At 40.6% G+C, this 18890-nt stretch overlaps 1 protein-coding gene across 7 annotated transcripts in view; it reads right to left on the bottom strand.

Moving 5' to 3' along the window:
* Positions 1 to 18890, bottom strand: part of TXNRD1 (thioredoxin reductase 1) — an 87905-nt gene that overhangs the window by 25371 nt on the left and 43644 nt on the right. For 4 of the 7 annotated variants that reach the window (XM_070600763.1, XM_008524927.2, XM_070600764.1 and 1 more), the window contains 6 exons: positions 15546 to 15668; positions 14011 to 14083; positions 12233 to 12352; positions 4784 to 4926; positions 4240 to 4355; positions 2364 to 2589 (listed from right to left, as the gene is read on the bottom strand). In XM_070600763.1, coding sequence (XP_070456864.1) covers positions 2364 to 2589; positions 4240 to 4355; positions 4784 to 4926; positions 12233 to 12352; positions 14011 to 14083; positions 15546 to 15632 — 765 coding nt within the window. In that variant the 5' untranslated portion in view covers positions 15633 to 15668. Of the gene's footprint in view, positions 1 to 2363; positions 2590 to 4239; positions 4356 to 4783; positions 4927 to 12232; positions 12353 to 14010; positions 14084 to 15545; positions 15669 to 16688; positions 17027 to 18890 lie in introns of all 7 variants that reach the window. The other 3 variants (XM_070600762.1, XM_008524924.2, XM_070600761.1) reach the window with 1 other exon arrangement.

The following is an 18890-nucleotide window of genomic DNA, read 5'->3' as shown; positions in this document are numbered from 1 at the left end:
ACAGGGAGGAATGAGCAAGCCCAAGTACTTGTGCTATGGCAAAGGAGACTGAACATACTAACCCACTACACATTGATGTCAACGATAACCTACAGACTCTGTAACAATGACTTAGAAACCCTATCACATGCAGGCCTCTGCAAGTATGTAATTAATCTTTGATGTCTCTGAATGAGAGCCAAACCATGGGTTTCTATAAAATATTTACTGGAAGAAACCCATCAAGTCACCAGCAATTTCTACTCTGTCATTAAAATAAACCACTCTGTACGGGAAAACTCATTTTATGTTCAACATCAACAAATAGAGATTTCTTTCTCAAATTTCCTTCTTTTCTCATATACGTGGCCCCTTTGAACATATCAGAAAGGTCTTTCCTGTTTAATTTAAATTAAAATGTTCTAATCCTTGGAGAAGAGTTGAATTGGTCCACAGCTTAGATTTGCTTAAAAATGATAAGGGCCTCATCCCACCTCTATTTCCTTCCTGGCTTACTCATTTTTGTGTTCCAGGCAGGCCTTTTCTGGATCTAGAACACTTCCTGCATTTAGAACAATTTTATTCCCCACGGCCTCTTTGCACATATTATGTTCTTTGTTCAATATGTGCTTCTTCCCTCCTCTCCATAGAAGGTTCCCTCCACTCAGTTACTTTATAATACAGCTAGCATTCTCTACCTGTCTGTGGGGATCCAAGACACCCTGGTAACCCAAGCAAAATGCGACGTGCCCAGACACAGGGTTATTTCACTAGGGATAGTCCACCGGGTTCTCAAAGGGCCCACGATTCCCAAAACGTTAAGATATTATAAACGAAGATGTTACTTTTCTATCAGTACAGCACATACATACAGGTGTTGTTTTCTAATCATAGTCCTAGTTCAAATATAGTATATGTATCTCTACTCCCCCAAAACCAGCTACCTAATTTATTTATTTATTTAAGGTAAATAAGGGGGGCTGGCCTGCTTGCCTACTCGTTAAGTTCAGTGTGCTCCATTTCAGCGGCCCAGGTTTGGTTCCCAGGCACAGACCTACACCTCTCACTAGCTATGACATACAAAATAGAAGATTGGCCACAGATGTTAGCTCAGGGCCAATCTTCCTCAGCAAAAAATAATGAAATGATGATGGAACACTCCCATTTCCTTAAACACAGTAACTTCCAGGAAATTTGCTATGTAATCTTCACAACAAACTTATGAGAGAGATCTGTTTTAAACTTACTCTGTCCCAGGTACTATTCTAATAACTTTCTAACTAAGTATAAGCTAATTCGATCCTCAGGCCGGCCCCGTGGCCGAGTGGTTGGGTTGGTGCACTCCGCTTTTGCGGCCCAGGATTTCGCCGGTTCAGATCCTGGGTGCAGACATGGCACTACTGATCAGGCCATGCTGGGGCAGCGTCCCACGTGCCACAAATAGAAGGACCCACAACTAAAAATATGCAACTATGTACCAGGGGGGCTTTGGAGGAAAAAAGGAAAAATAAAATCATTTTTTTTTTTTTTAAAAAAAGCTAATTCAATCCTCATAAGAACTCTGAGATAGGTGCTATTTATCATTCTCACTTTACAGAAGAAACTGAGGCTCAGAGAAGTCCAGTCATTCTCCCAAAGTCATATAGCAAGAAATTGGCAGAACAGTATCTGAATTCAGGTCATTCTGATCCCAATAGTCATAACTCAAACCCATCAGCATTAAGAGATTCCTGATCCCACAATAACCCACTGAGCAATCAGAAAACATGATGGCTAAAATTCCTTCACTTTAGCAAAATAGTCCCCATCCTGATCTGCACTAAAGCCAACTATCAGTTTGAGATATGCAAAGTGATCAATCTTGTCACTCTTACATTTCAAAACATTCATGACAGTGTTAACAAGTTCCAAATATGACGTGGCATATTATTCAGCCTTTTTTTCAAAAGAAGATTAAATGAAAAAAAAAAAGGTCAGCCTACACAACAAAATTAGATAATCATTTCTAGGGAAGCCAGAATAATACAGTACATCTGTGACTCTGCTGTATACCAAAGAGAAAGGTCTTATGCAGGGGGGAAAAAAAATCAGCCCAGTCTTGAACTCTCATTTAAATCACTGATACGTATGAAGAAACAAAGTATAACAGACCAAAGAAAATAAAATAAAGAAATGCATAACAGGAAACATTAAACAGAAGAGAATCAAAGGTAAGAAAGCTGAGAAGGGAAGGAAGAAATTATGTTTGTGTATCACAGTTGAGGAATCCCAGCAGTCCTGACGGTTTACAATGCTGAAAGGATGCTTCCATCACCCACCCCAACTCTTCTCTTGCCTTTTAACTTGAGTATAAGATCAACAAACCTACAGGCAACCCCACTTACTTTTATTGGTACAAACTGTTTTATAAACTTGACACCGTGTTCTTCCATATGTTCACCAATTTTGTTGGCCATGTCCTGGTCAAATCCTCTAAGGAGAATGGACCGTACCATAACAGTGACATCTAAACCAATGCCAGCAAGAAATCCAGCACATTCCAAAGCTACATAGGAGGCTCCAACCACCAGGGTCTTACCCGGGCAATAAGGTAAGGAGAAAAGATCATCACTGAAAAGAAATGTAAACAATAAATAAATAAATAAGAAGAAATGAAAGAGAAAAATGTTCATATGTGAATAATGACCAAATCAAAGTAAATACTTTTACTTTGTTAAGAACAAGACACTTTTAAGATTAAAAACATTCAATTAGCTACATACATAATATCTGAGAAGTTTTTATAAGGTCTTAGACATTCTCCCATTCTTGCTACTCAGTTGCTTTGGGAGTAGCTCAAGCTACCGTGGCTGAACACAGCAAACCACCTAACTTCTGACATCAGTCCAACTCATGGTCAAACAAGGATTTTGTACTGTTCAGAGTAATTCTCCATGTATGTGTTTAAAATCACAGCTTTGCAAACCGAAACCCCTACCCTCATCCCACCACTCAGCTCTCCCCAAGGTGGAAAACCTGTGTTATTAATCCTCATCTGCAAAATCAACTATCAAGAGAGGAGAGAAGAGTGGGGAAAACACTTTCAACATACTGTTTGTGTAATATAAAAGCCAACCATAAAGAATAAAGGGGCTGGCCCCGTGGCCGAGTGGTTAAGTCCGTGCGCTCCGCTGCAGGCGGCCCAGTGTTTCGTTGGTTCGAATCCTGGGCACGGACATGGCACTGCTCATCAAACCACGCTGAGGCAGCATCCCACATGCTACAACTAGAAGGACCCACAACGAAGAATATACAACTATGTACTGGGGGGCTTTGGGGAGAAAAAGGAAAAAATAAAATCTTTAAAAAAAAAAAAAAAGCCAACCATAAAGAATAAAACCTGACAAAATCTTCTAGTGAAGTGAGGAGTAGACAAGACATAAGAGAGATCATAAAAGCATTGTTGGGGAACGAATTTTTTTTAAATATGAGAAGGGAGCCTCATCAAGATAACAGTGATGACAGTTGCCTTCTGAGCTGCCCCAGATGAGGCACGAAGGATAAAATCATATTATAAAAAAAAGAGCCTAAAAATGAGTCATTTATAACACAATTAGAAAATCCTGGGCCAAAAGCATCCAAGGAGACCAACAATCTGTCTTAATGATTTCATAATTTAAAACTCAACGTCACCAGTATTATCACTTTATGGGCAAAAATAAATCACATAGCAAAACCCTGACTGACTCACTTATTTCAGAAGGTCCCTCTGCACAGACACTATGATCATTTGAACAGCAACAAGTAGGGACTAGGGTCTGATAAACTCAGACGGCCTGCCATCGTCTAATTCTTTTAGCATTCACATTGCAAGTGTTAAAGGGTAATAGATGACCCTAGTTTTGCAAAAAAAAAAAAAGTACATATGTATAAATCATTTATTTTACAAAATTGTTTGTGAATATCCATCTGGTTTTATACAGTATATATTTGTAATATATACTCACGTATATAAATTTCTAATATAAATATAAATATTATAAGCATATACATTAGCAGTGATATTAATTCTGGGTGATAAGATAACTAATGTTTATAGTTTTGACTTTTTTAAATGTTCTCTGGGGTAAACTAATTTTTCCTTTCTCTTTTTCCCAATCCTCGGTCCCTTTGGGCAAAAATCTCTAAACTCCAGGAAACTGATTAAATGGTTTTGAAGAAAAAAGCAAACGCATAAATCCACAACGGGTTTTTCTTTCCTCCCTGCTACTTTTTCCTTACCTGCTGATGCAGTATTCTTTGTCACCAGGGATATCTAAATAACGTGGCCTTTCACCAGTGGCAATGAGAAATTTCTCTGCTGAATATATTTTTTCTTTGCCTTTGTTATTTGTTGTCTACAAAGGAACCAATATTATCAATTTTTAATAAGTTATTATCCTTTAGAACCATAAATTTTGTAATTAAAAAGGCCAGTCACCACACTGTCCAATTTGATCCTCGTGAAATTTGGTAATGCAGTAAGAGCTAGCTATTAAAGCTCTGCATAGCAAAGGGGCTTGCTGAAGGTCATAATGCTAGGAAGTGGCAGAGCCAAGACTCAAATTCAGGTCATCTGGCCCCAGATCCAGTACTCTTACCCTTTACCATACACACTGCAAGAGAAAGCCCCATAAGATGTGACTGCAAAGTCACCAAACTAGACAGCCTGCGTTATTACTTTTATTAGGACAATCACTTTCTCTTTTCTTCCCCCTCCCTCATGCAAAGCTTAAGAAAACAAAAAAACAAAGAAAAAAGGCCACTCAAGCTGTCACACAATTACCTTAATCCTATGGGGACCAATAAACTGCCCGTATGCGTTCTCATAGGTGACTTTCTTCTCCCGCAGAGCTACCCGGTAGCCCCAGTTCAGAGAGCCAATGTGATTCTGTACAGCTTCTGTCATTTTTTCCCAGTCATGTTTAACTGCACAAGAAAAGATGAAAAAATGTGTAGCTTTTCAACAGCCTGGCAAAGATCATTTCTCAGAAACCATTCACATAAAATACAAAGAGCAGAGCTTTTAGTCTAAAAGGGCAAGTCCTCCATTTCAAGCATATAACCAACCTTTTGATCTTCAAACATTCTTTCTCTTTTAGAAAACTATGATACAATTAAATAATGCAAGGCTTTCTGGCAATTCTTAAGACTAAAACAACTGCACACAAACTTTTTTCTTCTTTATCAAAAACAAATGGGAATTTTACTTTGCGTTGTACACACTGATTGCTGCGGTAATGGGGTGTAGTAAGGTCTAAGATTCTGTACTTCTAACAGTCTCCAAGGGATTCTGATGCAGCCAGGCTTGGAGTTATTAAACTGGTAAACTAAGGCCCCACGAGCCAAATCCAGCCCATCATCTTTTTTTTTAAATAAAGTTTTATTGAAATATAGCTACTATCATTTATTTATATATTGTCTAGGGCCATTTTCAATGGCAGAGTTGGGTAGCTGTGACAGAGACCCCATGGCCTGAAAAGCCTAAAATATTATCTGGCCCTTTACAGAAAAAGTTTGCCAACTCCCCTAGTCTAGTCAAAGAATATTAAGAGTCTGTCTCTTGGCTCCCCAAACCCTCATCTCTCCAAAGAGAGTAGGATTTTTAAATTCTATCACAAAATTAATCCATTGAGTCAAGGCATAATATAATATCAAATTTCAATGGATAAAAACCAATCCTTTGTCATTCATTAATTACTACCTTACCAATGACTGGGAAAAAAAACAGGATACGGGTAAAATATACTCTGGTGGCAGGAAGAAGGTAGGTTCTGAGGAAGCTGTGGTTATAAGGGAAGAAGAGAATAGAATCAATATATACTGAAAGCCTCTATTGCAGAAATGAGCAGTCTGAGTCTTAGGTTCTGGGCTAAGTAGCTTGGCCACACAGGAAGTGGTGAAATCGAGTCTCTAAGAACCAATGGTCAGCCTCTGGAAGTAGGAATGGCAGCATAAAAATTGGTTGCGGCCTCCTAGAGAACAGATTATAGATATTCGATTCATAGAATCATAAAATGTTAAACTGGAGCAAATCTTGACAGATCAGTTCAATTAGAAAACAAGTGACTGTGGAGGCCAAGTGGTTGTGATACCAAGAGGACTAGGGGCTGGGGCGTGGTGGATGCTGCAGGGAGCCTGGCAGCCTGTCTGTCTGGCCTCCATAACCACCACTATAAAAAGAAGAGGCAGGACTCACTGTTTCTCCACCAGGAATGGAATAGAATAGCAGAACTCACCCCCCATGTGCCAATCATCTAGTTGCAACAACTACCAACAGTTTATCAGTCTCATTTCACATACCTCTCTTTTTTTTACTATTTACTATTTTAAGCAAATTCTAGACATTTTATTCCGGTGGTTGTGGTTGTCAAGTGACTCAGGGATGCCCAAGGGCCAGTGATGCTAAGTATCCCCCAACACAGTTCCTTTCAACTAGGAGCTGCCCAGCCCAATGTGCCAATAATGCCCCCACGGAGAAACAATGAACTGGATCAAAGAGAGGATTCAGCTCTGAAATTCTACAGTTGTAGAACTACTAAAGGGATTATACTCTGCTAATCCTACAGGAGATACCATATTCTAAAAGACACAGTTGGGATTAAATAACAGCATCAACAACTTCAATTATTTCCATGATGGAAATTCAAATTCAATGAGTAGACCTAATCCAACTTAATTCAGATTTCCAAACTCGTCAACCCCCCCTTTCCCTACCAAAGTCCCTTCGTCCTCTGGTAGAGCAGACAGCCACCTCCACTCCCAGTCTCTATTGTGATTACACTCGCTCAGGCAGGCGGAATTTAAAAGTTCCAGCCCACCAGTTTGGGATTCAGCATTCAAGGAACTCTAGCTGCTCCTAAGGTCCTGATCGTGCATTCCATTCTGAGAACTAAGTTTCTGTCTCATAAAATCCAAATTCCTATTTTATATGCTACTGGTGGGAACTGGATCCTTGTTGGACTGAGTGTGGTACCATGCCTGGAACCCCAGATCTCTAGGGCTGCCCTGCCTTCTGATAATGCCCCAAATCCACCAGCTCCCTGTAACCCCCAACCCCACCTGGACACTACATCCTCCTCAGTCCACCTGACAGCATAGCCCCAGCATTTCTCCTAGGCCTCCTGACCCTGCTGGCTTGGTCAACCAGCTGTAATCCAATGCTAAGCCTCTGGAACGTGGATTCTAGTTGGCCAGGCAGATCTTGTATTTCACCTGGATGTACCCTCATGCCTACTACAGCAGAGGGATCTTCAGTCAACTCTCTGTTGCTCCTGATCTGCCCCATCCCACCAGAGAAAGCCAGGCTACACCTTTAAATTCAAAAATAGTAACCAGACTAACAGAACTACCTTTAACAAGTTCAGCACAACTTCTCATTTGAAACTCAAAGCACCAGAAGGGGCTGGAATTAGTCCCATTATACACACAGGGAAATTAATGATGGACTGACCTGCCCAAGGTCACACACTAACTCAGTGGCAGTCACAGACACACTGTACGTGAAACGTCAGGTGTGTGGTGGGAGAATACAACCAGAAACTCTGCAAGACCCCAGTGGGGAACCAATGATGTTGCTTTCTTTGTAATGACAATGGAATCCTAAAACTTCTCAAATACTTAGTTTTTTTAAAGGCAGACTAAATTCTTGAGACAAATTTGAAAAATATAAAGCTAATAAACCTTCCAGAAAGGACCAATTCATCCAGTTTAAATGATCGAGCTCAAGTAATTTTTTTTTCAAGGCTGAGACTCTTTGTATATTCTCAGCCTGGAGCTTTCGGAAAAAGGCAGAGCACAGGCTGAGTCCCGGACGTGTCATTCCCCCGGTCACCACGCAGATTCAGCTGTTCTGCAGGGCCCAGGGTCCCTTCCTCCTCTACCGCACTCAGAACTATTTGCAGTGTCAGAGAAGACAGTCTTCCCAGAAAACTGGAGCACTGTTCTTTGGTCAAGGACACGAGACTAGATGTGTTTCTATACGAAAAATGCAAAATAAGCCTTCTGCTGGGAACACAGATCAGCAGCCTCTAGGGGTCTCTCATTTGAAAAATACACCTCCAAGCTTCTTTCTTCCTCTAAGAGCTAATGACATAAAGTAAGGTTTGCCTAAATCCACTGTATTCTTCACCACAATCATTTTAGCACAAAAAGGAGGCAGGTAATTACTGCTCCCTGAGTGGTGGATCCTGAGGCACAGCAGGCCACACCCACAAAGCCCAGCTCTGGTTCTCACAGTCAGGCCAGCTGGCTTCGGGAGGCCCAAGGCTTGATGAGAGAGCTGAAGACAACAATAAACAAACCACCAGGCTTCCACTCAGGAAGAGTGAAGGGATCTAAACAGAGGGCACAGCTCTTCAACAGCTCTCATCAAAGACCTCGGGATTGCTGCTGCTGACCAACACAGGAGGTGGGAGGTATAAAACAGACAATCACATATTTTTACCTTGAAATCTGGAAAGAGGGAAGAAACACAAAAGAGGTAAAACTATTAAATTAGTAGGCTAAGTAATTTCTGTAAGGTTAGACACAGATAACTTTGACTTGGTTCAAGTTTTAAAACTCCATGGAATTCAGAGTATTTGCTGATTTTAATGTATAGATCTGGACTATGCCAGTAGTGGCTCTTTACCACCTCAAACGTTGTACTTTAATAGATTTTTTTATATAATTTAGACATAAATTCAACATAAATAAGAATAGCCAGTGCTTATTATTGTTACATGACAGCTACAGAAATAGCTTTTGCTGGAAAGATTTGTCAATTCACCAATTATATTTAATCACCTACCTGGTGACTGAATTTATTAGAGTTATACTTAGTTGACCCTGTTAATAAAATTCACGTTTGGCAGAGACGTGCACTTATCCCTTATCTTTTTAAGGTTCTAAAGACCCACTATATATATTTTCCTACATTTCTAACAAATTAAGCAATTCTGTTCCACTGACTTTACTTTTATAAGAGTTGATAGAGTAAAGCTAACATTAACTAGTACAACATACCAATTCAAGTACTAGACCCTATATGAATGAATAAAAATTTTATGACTCTAGGTTGTAGCTCCCCACCACCATTATTTACCTAGACGTAAGGGACAGTGGCCCTCACTATGAAGACATATGGAAGTTACAAAGCCTCATATATCAAAATTTGCTTGGAACAACTCTACGCTTTCCAACAAATTCTAGACTTTTTTAGATTAATATTCTTGTTACATATCTTCTCTTTAAGAGGGAACTAACCTGGCTCAAATATACAACTTTCTATAACATCTGTAAATCTATTTCTACAACCCATTAAACAAAGAACCAAGAAAAGTGAGCAGCGGCTACTCCAAATTTATTGAAACTCTGAATGGAAGAATTAAAAGAAGTGATCCAGGAGGGACAGAAATAAACATTTGTTGAGTGGCAGGTATTTTAATCACTCTATTGTACTTAATCCTCATCACACAGGCAGTAAAAGGCAAAATCAGAATTTGTGCCCAGGTCTATCTACTATAATAACCAACACTTTAACGGGTCGTGAAGGCTGGGGTGAAGGAAGGATCTTAACTCTAGATATCCTAGGGAAAGAAGTCCCGCTGAGAATACCAGTAAAAAATAAACATGGAATGATTGGGGGAGAGGGGATCACAGATCTTCCAGGAGTGACTGGAAAATAAAATGGGTGGTTCTTAGGTTTTCCTCCCAAGGGTACAGAAGGAAAACTGGAGTGTGGCCTAAAGACTACATATCTAACTTGCCCTTTCTGGGAAGAGTGTGGTAAGGAGAGACACACACATAGCCATGTCGAAAGCTCTCAATGTGTCTGCCCGTGTAACACTCCTGAAGCTCTGATCCTGCAAAGGGGCTGCCACCGAAGCCCTGAGGGCTTAAAGAAGACCATCTGTGGTGTGAACCCCAAACGGTTTCAAGTCAGAAAGACCTCAGTCCTAGTGCCACCAATTTCTTAGCTACGACAGGAGCAAGCTACTTCCCCTCCTAGAGCTTGTTTCCTTGTTGCCAAATGGGAACAAAAGGATCTCTATCAAGGGATAGAAGGGTTAAATATGTACTGGACTAGAGATGGAATAGAGGGTAGTATGAGATGATCTGACTTTAACCACCAATCCTGACCAGTGAATCCACAGAAGGCTGGTGGGAGGTTGAGAGGGTAACAGGGAAAGATGGTAGCTTCCTTTCTGCTTCAGCTTTGGTCTCTACCTTCTCTCCCCATTTTCTTCCTACTTCTATCTCAATAACCAGGACAGGAAGTATCTACAAGCATCTGTTCCAACCTGCCCTTAGCAAAAATGGTGCAGCTTGCTGAGCTGATCTGCATTCCTCCTGCTACCCCTCTCCCAAACCACCCTGGGCGTTCAGCCCACAGCAACAGTCCTTTCCCACTCCTCATATACGTTCCCCACACAGCCCAGACTCTAGCGACGCCAGGGTATTTGCTATTCTTCAAATATGTACCTTGTTCATTCTGTTCTCACTGCCTAAATGAAGTGACCGCCCCGGGCCTCCTCTGCTGATTGTCAAGGACACAACATCTGAGAGACCATCTCCACTCACCTCTTAAATCACATTTTCCAATTCTAACTCTGGGCTCCCAGGGTTCTTGGTCTGTACATCAATAATATTAATGATAACAGAATCTGTGTACCTATAGGATTTGTGCTATTTATCTCTATTTCCCCAGCACAGACTGAAGTGCAAATAGTAGGTACTCAATAGTAATGTCATATAACTTCATCAGTAGGATTTCTAAAACGTCTACAAAGAAGTCTAAAATTAGCTGAAGGGAGACCCTGCCGTTAACTAGGTGCATTATCAGTAGGCTTCCAGGAAGGGAAAGAGTGCATTAATGGCAGACTTAGTTGGCAGGCATTCGGACACAGGAGTAAATAACAACTTGGAGCAGGGTAGAGGTGGGAATAGAAGTGGACTGTTTGTAGATTATGTGTTAAATTCATGCTCAACAGGTCAATGAGTCTGCTCAACTGCCATTTTTGTTGGGCAAGAAAAAAGGACATGGGGCATGGCATGCCAGAACCAAACACTGAAACTCTCAGCGCTGGCCTCAGGCCTCCAAAGGTCATCGACAGAAAGCAGCCTGTAACAGTTTGAGCAGAGATAAGACCCCAGCTTAAGAAAACTTTTAAAGTGACTGATTTTCTAAGATTCCAGACTTGGAAAAAAGTACTGTTGATTTTAAATGGGAAATAAAAGCATCAATGAAGGAAGCATGACTAGTTTGAGCGGGAGCAAAGTGTTTCAAAGTAAGTATTTATGCCTTGTGGGTTTTTTTAAATATTTAATAAACTATTAATTAAAACTTAAGGGGCTGGCCCCGTGGCCGAGTGGTTAAGTTCACGTGCTCAGCTGCAGGTGGCCCAGTGTTTCGTCAGTTCGTATCCTGGGCGCGGACACGGCCCTGCTCATCAGGCCACGCTAAGGTGGCGTCCCACATGCCACAACTAGAAGGACCCACAACGAAGAATATACAACTACGTACCGAGGGGCTTTGGGGAGAAAAAGGAAAAAGGAAGAATCTTAAAAAGAAAAAAAAAAAAACTTAGAAAAGGCCACAAAATAATTTGCCCTAGCTATGGCTGGAAGATTCCCCTCATACGTCCCATAGCCCATACATCTCAAACTAACATCAGATAGGGGTTGGAGTTTCACTCTTCAAGGGCATGACCTACGTCATTAATTAGCCACAAAGCTGTGCCAGGCCTCATTCTCTTTTTCTGCCAGATAACGCAATCAACTTTCTAAAGTCAACAAGTTCCTTTTCAACTTGTCTAGGGCTTCTAGGGTACTCTAAATATTTTTAATCCAACAAAGACTAACTATCCTCTTCTCAACAAACAATTCCCCCACCTTCAAAATATCAGCTCATGAAACAGACTTCATTAGAGAGAGAAAAATGTGACAGCTTCAAAGGAGAGCAAATGTAATTTGTACTTCCTTATGGAACTCTATGTAATTATGAGAACTTATTTGACAGAATTCTGGTTTTCTATTATAGAAAGATATTCCAAGTGCCATATCAGTTCCTACCATAATAGCTATGTAGCTACCCGGCGCAGGATAACTGCAGTGATTTTATCCACAAAAAAACATAAACAATAGCAACAACTTCCGGGTTATTTGTTAGTCTTGTAAAAATGGATGGTGCATTTCAAGATCATAGCTCAAACCCTGCAAAAGCACAAAGGGAAGAGTGGCTTCTCCCCCTTACCCATCTCCTCGACATTCCATCCGTAGTTTCGAGAGTCTCGTAGGGCTTGTCCTAACAAAGCTGCTTGGTGCATCAGTTTTTTAGGTATGCAACCCACATTCACACACGTGCCGCCAAGACCTGCAACAACATTGAGACGTCAATCTATAGCTGCTTCACAACCCACAGAGAAACAGGTCAACGATCATTACTATTCTGACATCATAATTTGCTTAATGTAGCAATGTTGTTTATACAAGTTTATTCCTAAGTCTCATGACATTTCTATGTAATAAGAGCCTTATATACCAAACACAGTGACATCACTCTAAAACAAAAATGAACAGATTTCCACATACTTCAAAGATTCAAAACTAACTGACTGCTGATAAAGAAGCCAGAAATTGAAATTTTACTTTGTGCACAGCCCTAGACTTGCCACCCAATCTGTGAATAAACTAACTGATAAGGAGTTGTGACGCTGGGCATGACTGGACTGTAGCTGTAGTGGGTCTGTGACTACCTATAAGATTTGTGATATATGAGCATTTTTTTAAGGAGGTGGTCTACAGCTTTCATTGCTTCTCACAAAAGAATTCATGACCACCCACCTGGCCCAAAAATGTTTAGCATCACTAACCTTAAGGAACATGGTGATAACTTGTCTCCATAAGAACAAAATGTGGGCAGGTGGGGAGGTGGCCAAAATGACATGAGTAAGAGGACAAGATGGCAGTGGACTCCATAGCTCAGGAAAACTAAGCCCTCTGAAGAGAACATTACCAGAGTGTCACTAGGGGTGTAAGCTCCACAGGCCAGAGGGGCTACGCCCAGCACAAGGCCAGTGCTTTACACAAGTGACACCTAATAAATATTTGCTGAATGTTTGCATTAGAAATTGTGACACTGTATTATCCAGACTTCCTGCTTCTGGCGTCCTTCTAGTTTGAGCAGCTGAGTCACCTGCCTTCCTCTGCAATCTTACCTCCAGCTCCCATCACCAATGGCACAACCATGCAGGACTCTTACCTACTTCAGGGCCTTTGTATGTGCTATTCTGTGAGAAAGACAGAGAAAAGTTGCCTACAAGATTCTTCCTCAGCTTTTGGCACAGTTGGCTCATTCTTATCTTTTGGTCTTATCTAAATGCCACCTTTTCAGAGGCCTTCCTTGATAATCTCGGAGTTTAAGTCCTTCCTTGACCCAGTTCCTCTTTATTCCACTACACAATTATTTCAGTACACTTACCACAGTTCGTAAAGATCTTGCTTATCTTTGCCTCCCCACTAGCATGTAAACTGCACAAAGGCGAGAAGTTCCTGTCTACCATGGTCACTGCTATAGCCTCATCACCCTGGAGCACAGTAAGTGCTCAATAAATACTGTTGAATAAATGAATAATGAACACATAATTCACTAAGACTGAGAAGGGCTATCCATTAAGGTATCTGATTCTAGTTCTTGCTGACTGTAGGAGGCGGATTTAAAACAGAAATCCACAGATCAAGAGTTTAAACTTTCAGTTATTAAGCCCCTAAGTATATTAGGTTACTCAAATATTTAGCTTTAAACCATAGCAGCTGTGGATAAGGTTTTGCATTATCTTAACTCTACGCCAAAGAACCTAAATTTTCAACATTTAACTGGAGTCCATTTTAACTTAGCACAAGTGAAAGAAGTACACGTTTTTGTTTTGTTTTGCTTTTAATTTTTAAATTAGGTTTTAGGAGTCATTTAAACTAATGCCAGGTGAAAACTTGCTCCTACAAATTCATTTCTAAAGTATTTTAAAAGCTTACCCCATCTAGTTCCAAGAGGGGTTGGAGTGACAAAATCCAGGACCATCACCTTCTTATTATATTTGGCTGCCTCCTGAAAAGTAAAATTATTAAAATGAGTTGGAAAGGTTAACATGATAGACCAGAAATGGATTGTTAAAAATCCATACTATTTTTATTAAGCTATAATGCTTAAAGCATAATCAGTCATTAATACCTGGGAATTTCATATACCAAGATGAAACTGTAAATCCAAGACAAAAATTAAGCAATATTTAGATAGTCATAGGGTAGCTTTAAAGAATATGCAGATACAGTTGTAAAATTGTCAAGAGTCAGCTGGAAACCCTAGAATCCCATTACACAATTCCACTCAGACAGTGACAAATTAAGCAACAACCTGAAAAACGCGGCCACTGCTGAGCAAGGGGCAAGTAGCCAGTAAAACAGACTTGCTGACAGTCTACAAGCCTTCATTCACCCTGTATCCTCTAACAAAATATCATCTAACTCAGTTTCTGGGCAGAATATTGGACATGTTTTTCTTAAGAAACTGTCAGATTTCCTAAAATTTTCCTGTGAGGAGCCCATGAAAAAGTTGGTGGTATCTATAAGGTTTTCTAATCTATTTTAGGGGAGTGATGACAACACTCAGAAGTTCATTTTGCAGAGTATCCTTTATCTTTCTGAGAAAATAAACTTTGTGTATTGGCAACTAGACCTCCAAAGTTTATTTGAAAGGACTGAGTCTGTGCATCCCTTCAAAACAACCACTGCTAGAGCAAAACACATCTGGTATTACTCCTGAATCATTTACAGCAAAGCACTGCTTGATGCCAGACACCGGACCTGCTCCTAACTTGGGCAGCTTCACTTGAATCTACCTTTACTGATTCACCACAAGCTACCTGAGGGGATTACCGCCTCATCTTTTAAAAGAACCTGTCGGGGAAGGATGACAGGCCCAAGGGTCCCAGGCCCCTCATACATGAAAAATGTGTCTCAATTCCGGGCCAGGAGCCTCACTCCTAACCTCCCTCATTATACATCCTCTACCCCACCACCCTGGGCCACAGTGTCAGTGGTTATCCTCTTAGCTCACTTCATATACACAGGAAGCAAAAATTTTAATAATTAAGAAATCCAATTGCTGCTCTCCATCTTTCTATTGGGGAGGAGTGGTTGTGAACAGAGAAATCATTAAAGTGAAAAGCCTAGTATTAATATTTATAAAGAAAATTAAATATATTTAATTTCAAAGCATTTCCATACAATTTCCATTTCCAAACTATTTCCTTATGCACTGTGAAAAATCAACCGAACTTAAAATGAATGAAAATGAGTCCCAAAATACTGGGCTCACTACTTTTATATAAAAAACAAATAGTGCAACCTAGAAAAATGATTTATAAAGTGGTCCCTTAACATGTCCTGCCCAGATTAATGTGCAAAATGCCACAAGAGTGACTCAAACAGATCCCACAGCACACCTGGAGAACTGTGTCAGGGATGTAGCTACTCTACCCACAACCCAGACAACACACAAGGGGCCTTGCCTTAGCAGCCGCCAGGCCTCCTGAGCCCCCTCCAATGATGATGAGGTCATAGTCATAGGACTCGGGAAGATCCTCAGAGCCATTCATTTTCAGTAGCTTTTGAAGTCTGCCCTCCTCAGAAGCCTAAAGAAGAAAAACAATGGAAGGGAAAATAATTTAACTTAAAAGCAGCAATGTCTAACAAGTTTTGCGAGAAAACCTTCCTTTAAAGAAAAGCAAAAGGAACTTTCAAAGGAAAAATAGTGTTTGGTTCATGTTATGGCATGCAGATGGAAATGTTCAACCTTCCTTCAAGTGGTGATTGGTACCCTGCTTCCTGTGAGGACTGTCCTATGCCTTTTCACATCCCAGACAGCTACTCCGAAGTGTTCCTATAGTGATTCTACAGAAGCAAGGTACTGACGGCCAACAAAGTCAACTTAGGCCTAAATTAAGTTTAACCATCCGTCCTTTTCTCCAGGAATTATTAAACTGGGTTTTTAATTAGGTTTTAAAGCATTTGTATTGTATGCTTCTAATAGAACCATCCATATAACTTGGCAATCATCTTTACTTTCTAGTGAAAGGTAGAATAATGAGGGGGCTAAGGTCTCAGATTAAGATAGGGGCCTGGTAAACAGCAGTTGAAACAGATTAGCTAAATATTTAAGACTTTTCTACATTATTCAGGTAAGGCATAAAATCTAGAAATTCAGAACAAAATCCTTAATTGACATTTACCTGCATGAAAAGTTAAACACAAAGCTCTCTGCTTTTGCAAGGCATTGTAAATAAGCAAAAAAAAAAAAAAGGGAGAGGGGGCTAACTAAGCACAACTCTGTAAAGCTCATTTATTTAATCTACCTATGTGAGAAACGTCCTATGTTTAGTAATTAGCTTCCATGGACTTGGCATGTAACAGGCTATTAATAGAAATGTTAGCCTTCTAATAAAAAAAAAAAAATTTCATTCCACTAGTTTTTATACACATCAGTTACATTTCATATTAGCTTGGAACACTGTTTTGGTGATATATTTAATATTACCTTTTATTAAAACTCTGTGCTAACATGGGATAATGATTGGAAAAGTTAACAAGCACAAAAAAATGTTTTTTAAAAATCAAGTTTTAACCTTAACAATCAAAAAAGCCCCCAAACTTACCAGCCCAGACTGCCCATTTTTCTCCTGCCTATCGTGAGATGTAGAGGGCAAAGGGCAGAGCTGAGGGTCAGTAGAATAGGACGCTTGGGATGTGGAAGGGAGTGCTGTGGAGGAAGGTGGACGAGGAGACTCGGCACTGTGGCCGCCCCTTGGCAGCATGGCAGGTACACACGACGGCTCAGGGACTACAGGGAGAACACCTCGAAACCAGCAACAATGGGGACGAGACTGCGTCACTCTGACCGTCTGGACACAAGGTCTAACGTGAGAGGCTGGTAAACACAGCCAGTATTCAAAAACTGGCATTATGGCAGAGGCTCCTCCTTTAATACAGGGCTCTGTGGGGGAAAAGGAATTTGGTAATAGGCATTCGGAGCAAAGGATCAATATGAGCTTCAGATAACAAGCGTTACTCTAGTTGGTCTCCCAAGAGCATATGTGAGACTTGCTGGTTTCAAAGAATTAACTAACAGAGCAGCTAGATGTTCTTCTGGAAAAATAACCATTTTTAATCTCAGCCTCCTTTCATCTGCATGTACTTAACACAGGTGGAGGCAGAACACAATTGCGGGCTGTCTAAATAAAAACCACCCGTTCTTGTAACCACCTCCCCCAACATACCTACCAGAAGGAAAGAGAGAAAGTACACTGCCGTGCTGAAAGGCCACATTACACCCCCACCAAGGTTTATAACTGTTCTGTATCTGACCTGGGTTCTTATAGTTCAAGCTTCAAGTCAAATTATACCAACCAGCGCACAGATTTTACAAAAAAAGCTCTGAGTGAGCCTGAACATTTTTAACCCTGTAAAGTAAAATCAGTAAGACACACACAAAGCAGCATTCAGCAGACCCCAGAACTAAACACAATGTTTTTAAATTTTAATCCAACTTCAAACTGAAATTGCTGTCATTTAGCTCCAGGGAAGTGGTTTCCCACCTGGAATATAAATAAGATAGACAGTAGAACACAGCTCCCCCAGACAGCGTAGGGAAGGAGCACACAGATGGCATAAGGAGAGACAAGAGAAAAACGCCCCCATTCTCTTCCAGTCACGATTGCTAGAAATCCTGGCCAATGACCACAGCAGCTGATACAGGAGTTCTCAAACTTTTTAGTCTCAGGATCCCTTTACAACCTTAAATTACTTAAGACCCCAAAGAGCTTTGATTACTGTGGGATTTATTTATTAATATTTAGTATATTAAAATTAAAACTAAGAAAAAGTTTTAAATATTTTAAATTATTAAATATCACATATTATTAAACAGTTTATTAAAAATATTTTTTTAATTAGTGAGAAGAGTGGCCTTGTTTTATATCTTTGTAATTCTCTTTAATGTGTGTCTTAATAGAAACAGCTCATTATCTTCTCTATGTTCAGTCTGCTGCAACATTGCCTGTCTCGGAGCCTCTGGAAAACTCCATGGTAGACTTGCAACAGAGTCAGAGTAAAAGAGGCAAACACCATCTTAGCATTATAAAGATAATTTTGACCTCAAGGACTTCCTGAAGGGGCCTCAGGGGCCCCCAGAGGGATCCAGACCACACTTTGGGAACCACTGCTACAGGACAGTGTAAAGATACAACGCGCCTCACCGGCAGGTGTTTGCCAGGCTCACACACAGGATATTCTTCCGTCTGCCTCTCACAGCAATACCCTTCCCCCAGCCCAGCTCTAGTAAAACACTGCTCCAGACTCCTCCAAAAAGGCACTACACTGAAAGCACTTCAAGTGTGCCAGATTTCTTTAAAATTAGAATAAGTAAGGAACCAGCACCGTGGCATAGTGGTTAAGTCCAGCACCCTCTGTTTCAGCAGCCCAGGTTCACAGGTTCAGATCCCAGGCACAGAGGCACAGACCCACACCACTCATCAAGCCATGCTCTGGCAGCAACCCACTTATAAAATAGAGGAAGACTGGAACAGCTCAGAGAGAGTCTTCCTCAGCAAAGAAAAAAAAATTAGAGTAAGTAATTTTTATTTCCTCCCCAAACATGACTCATATCCTTTGGGCACAGATTTGTACTGGTTTGGTTTTTTGGTTTTTTTTTTACCATTATACATGAGTTCTAGTGTTGAATTGACCTAGGTTAAAATACTCACTCTGATGTGGATTAAGGCTGCCCCAGCTAGAGAAGCCCAAGGTGACCTGGCCTACATGCCAAACTATACGACCCAGTGGACTTTTTTTATGGCATG

The sequence above is a fragment of the Equus przewalskii genome, chromosome 29, assembly GCF_037783145.1.
Source record: "Equus przewalskii isolate Varuska chromosome 29, EquPr2, whole genome shotgun sequence".
Taxonomy (NCBI): domain Eukaryota; kingdom Metazoa; phylum Chordata; class Mammalia; order Perissodactyla; family Equidae; genus Equus; species Equus przewalskii.
Note: the sequence above shows the minus strand (reverse complement) of the source record. Positions and strands in the feature narration are given on the sequence as shown.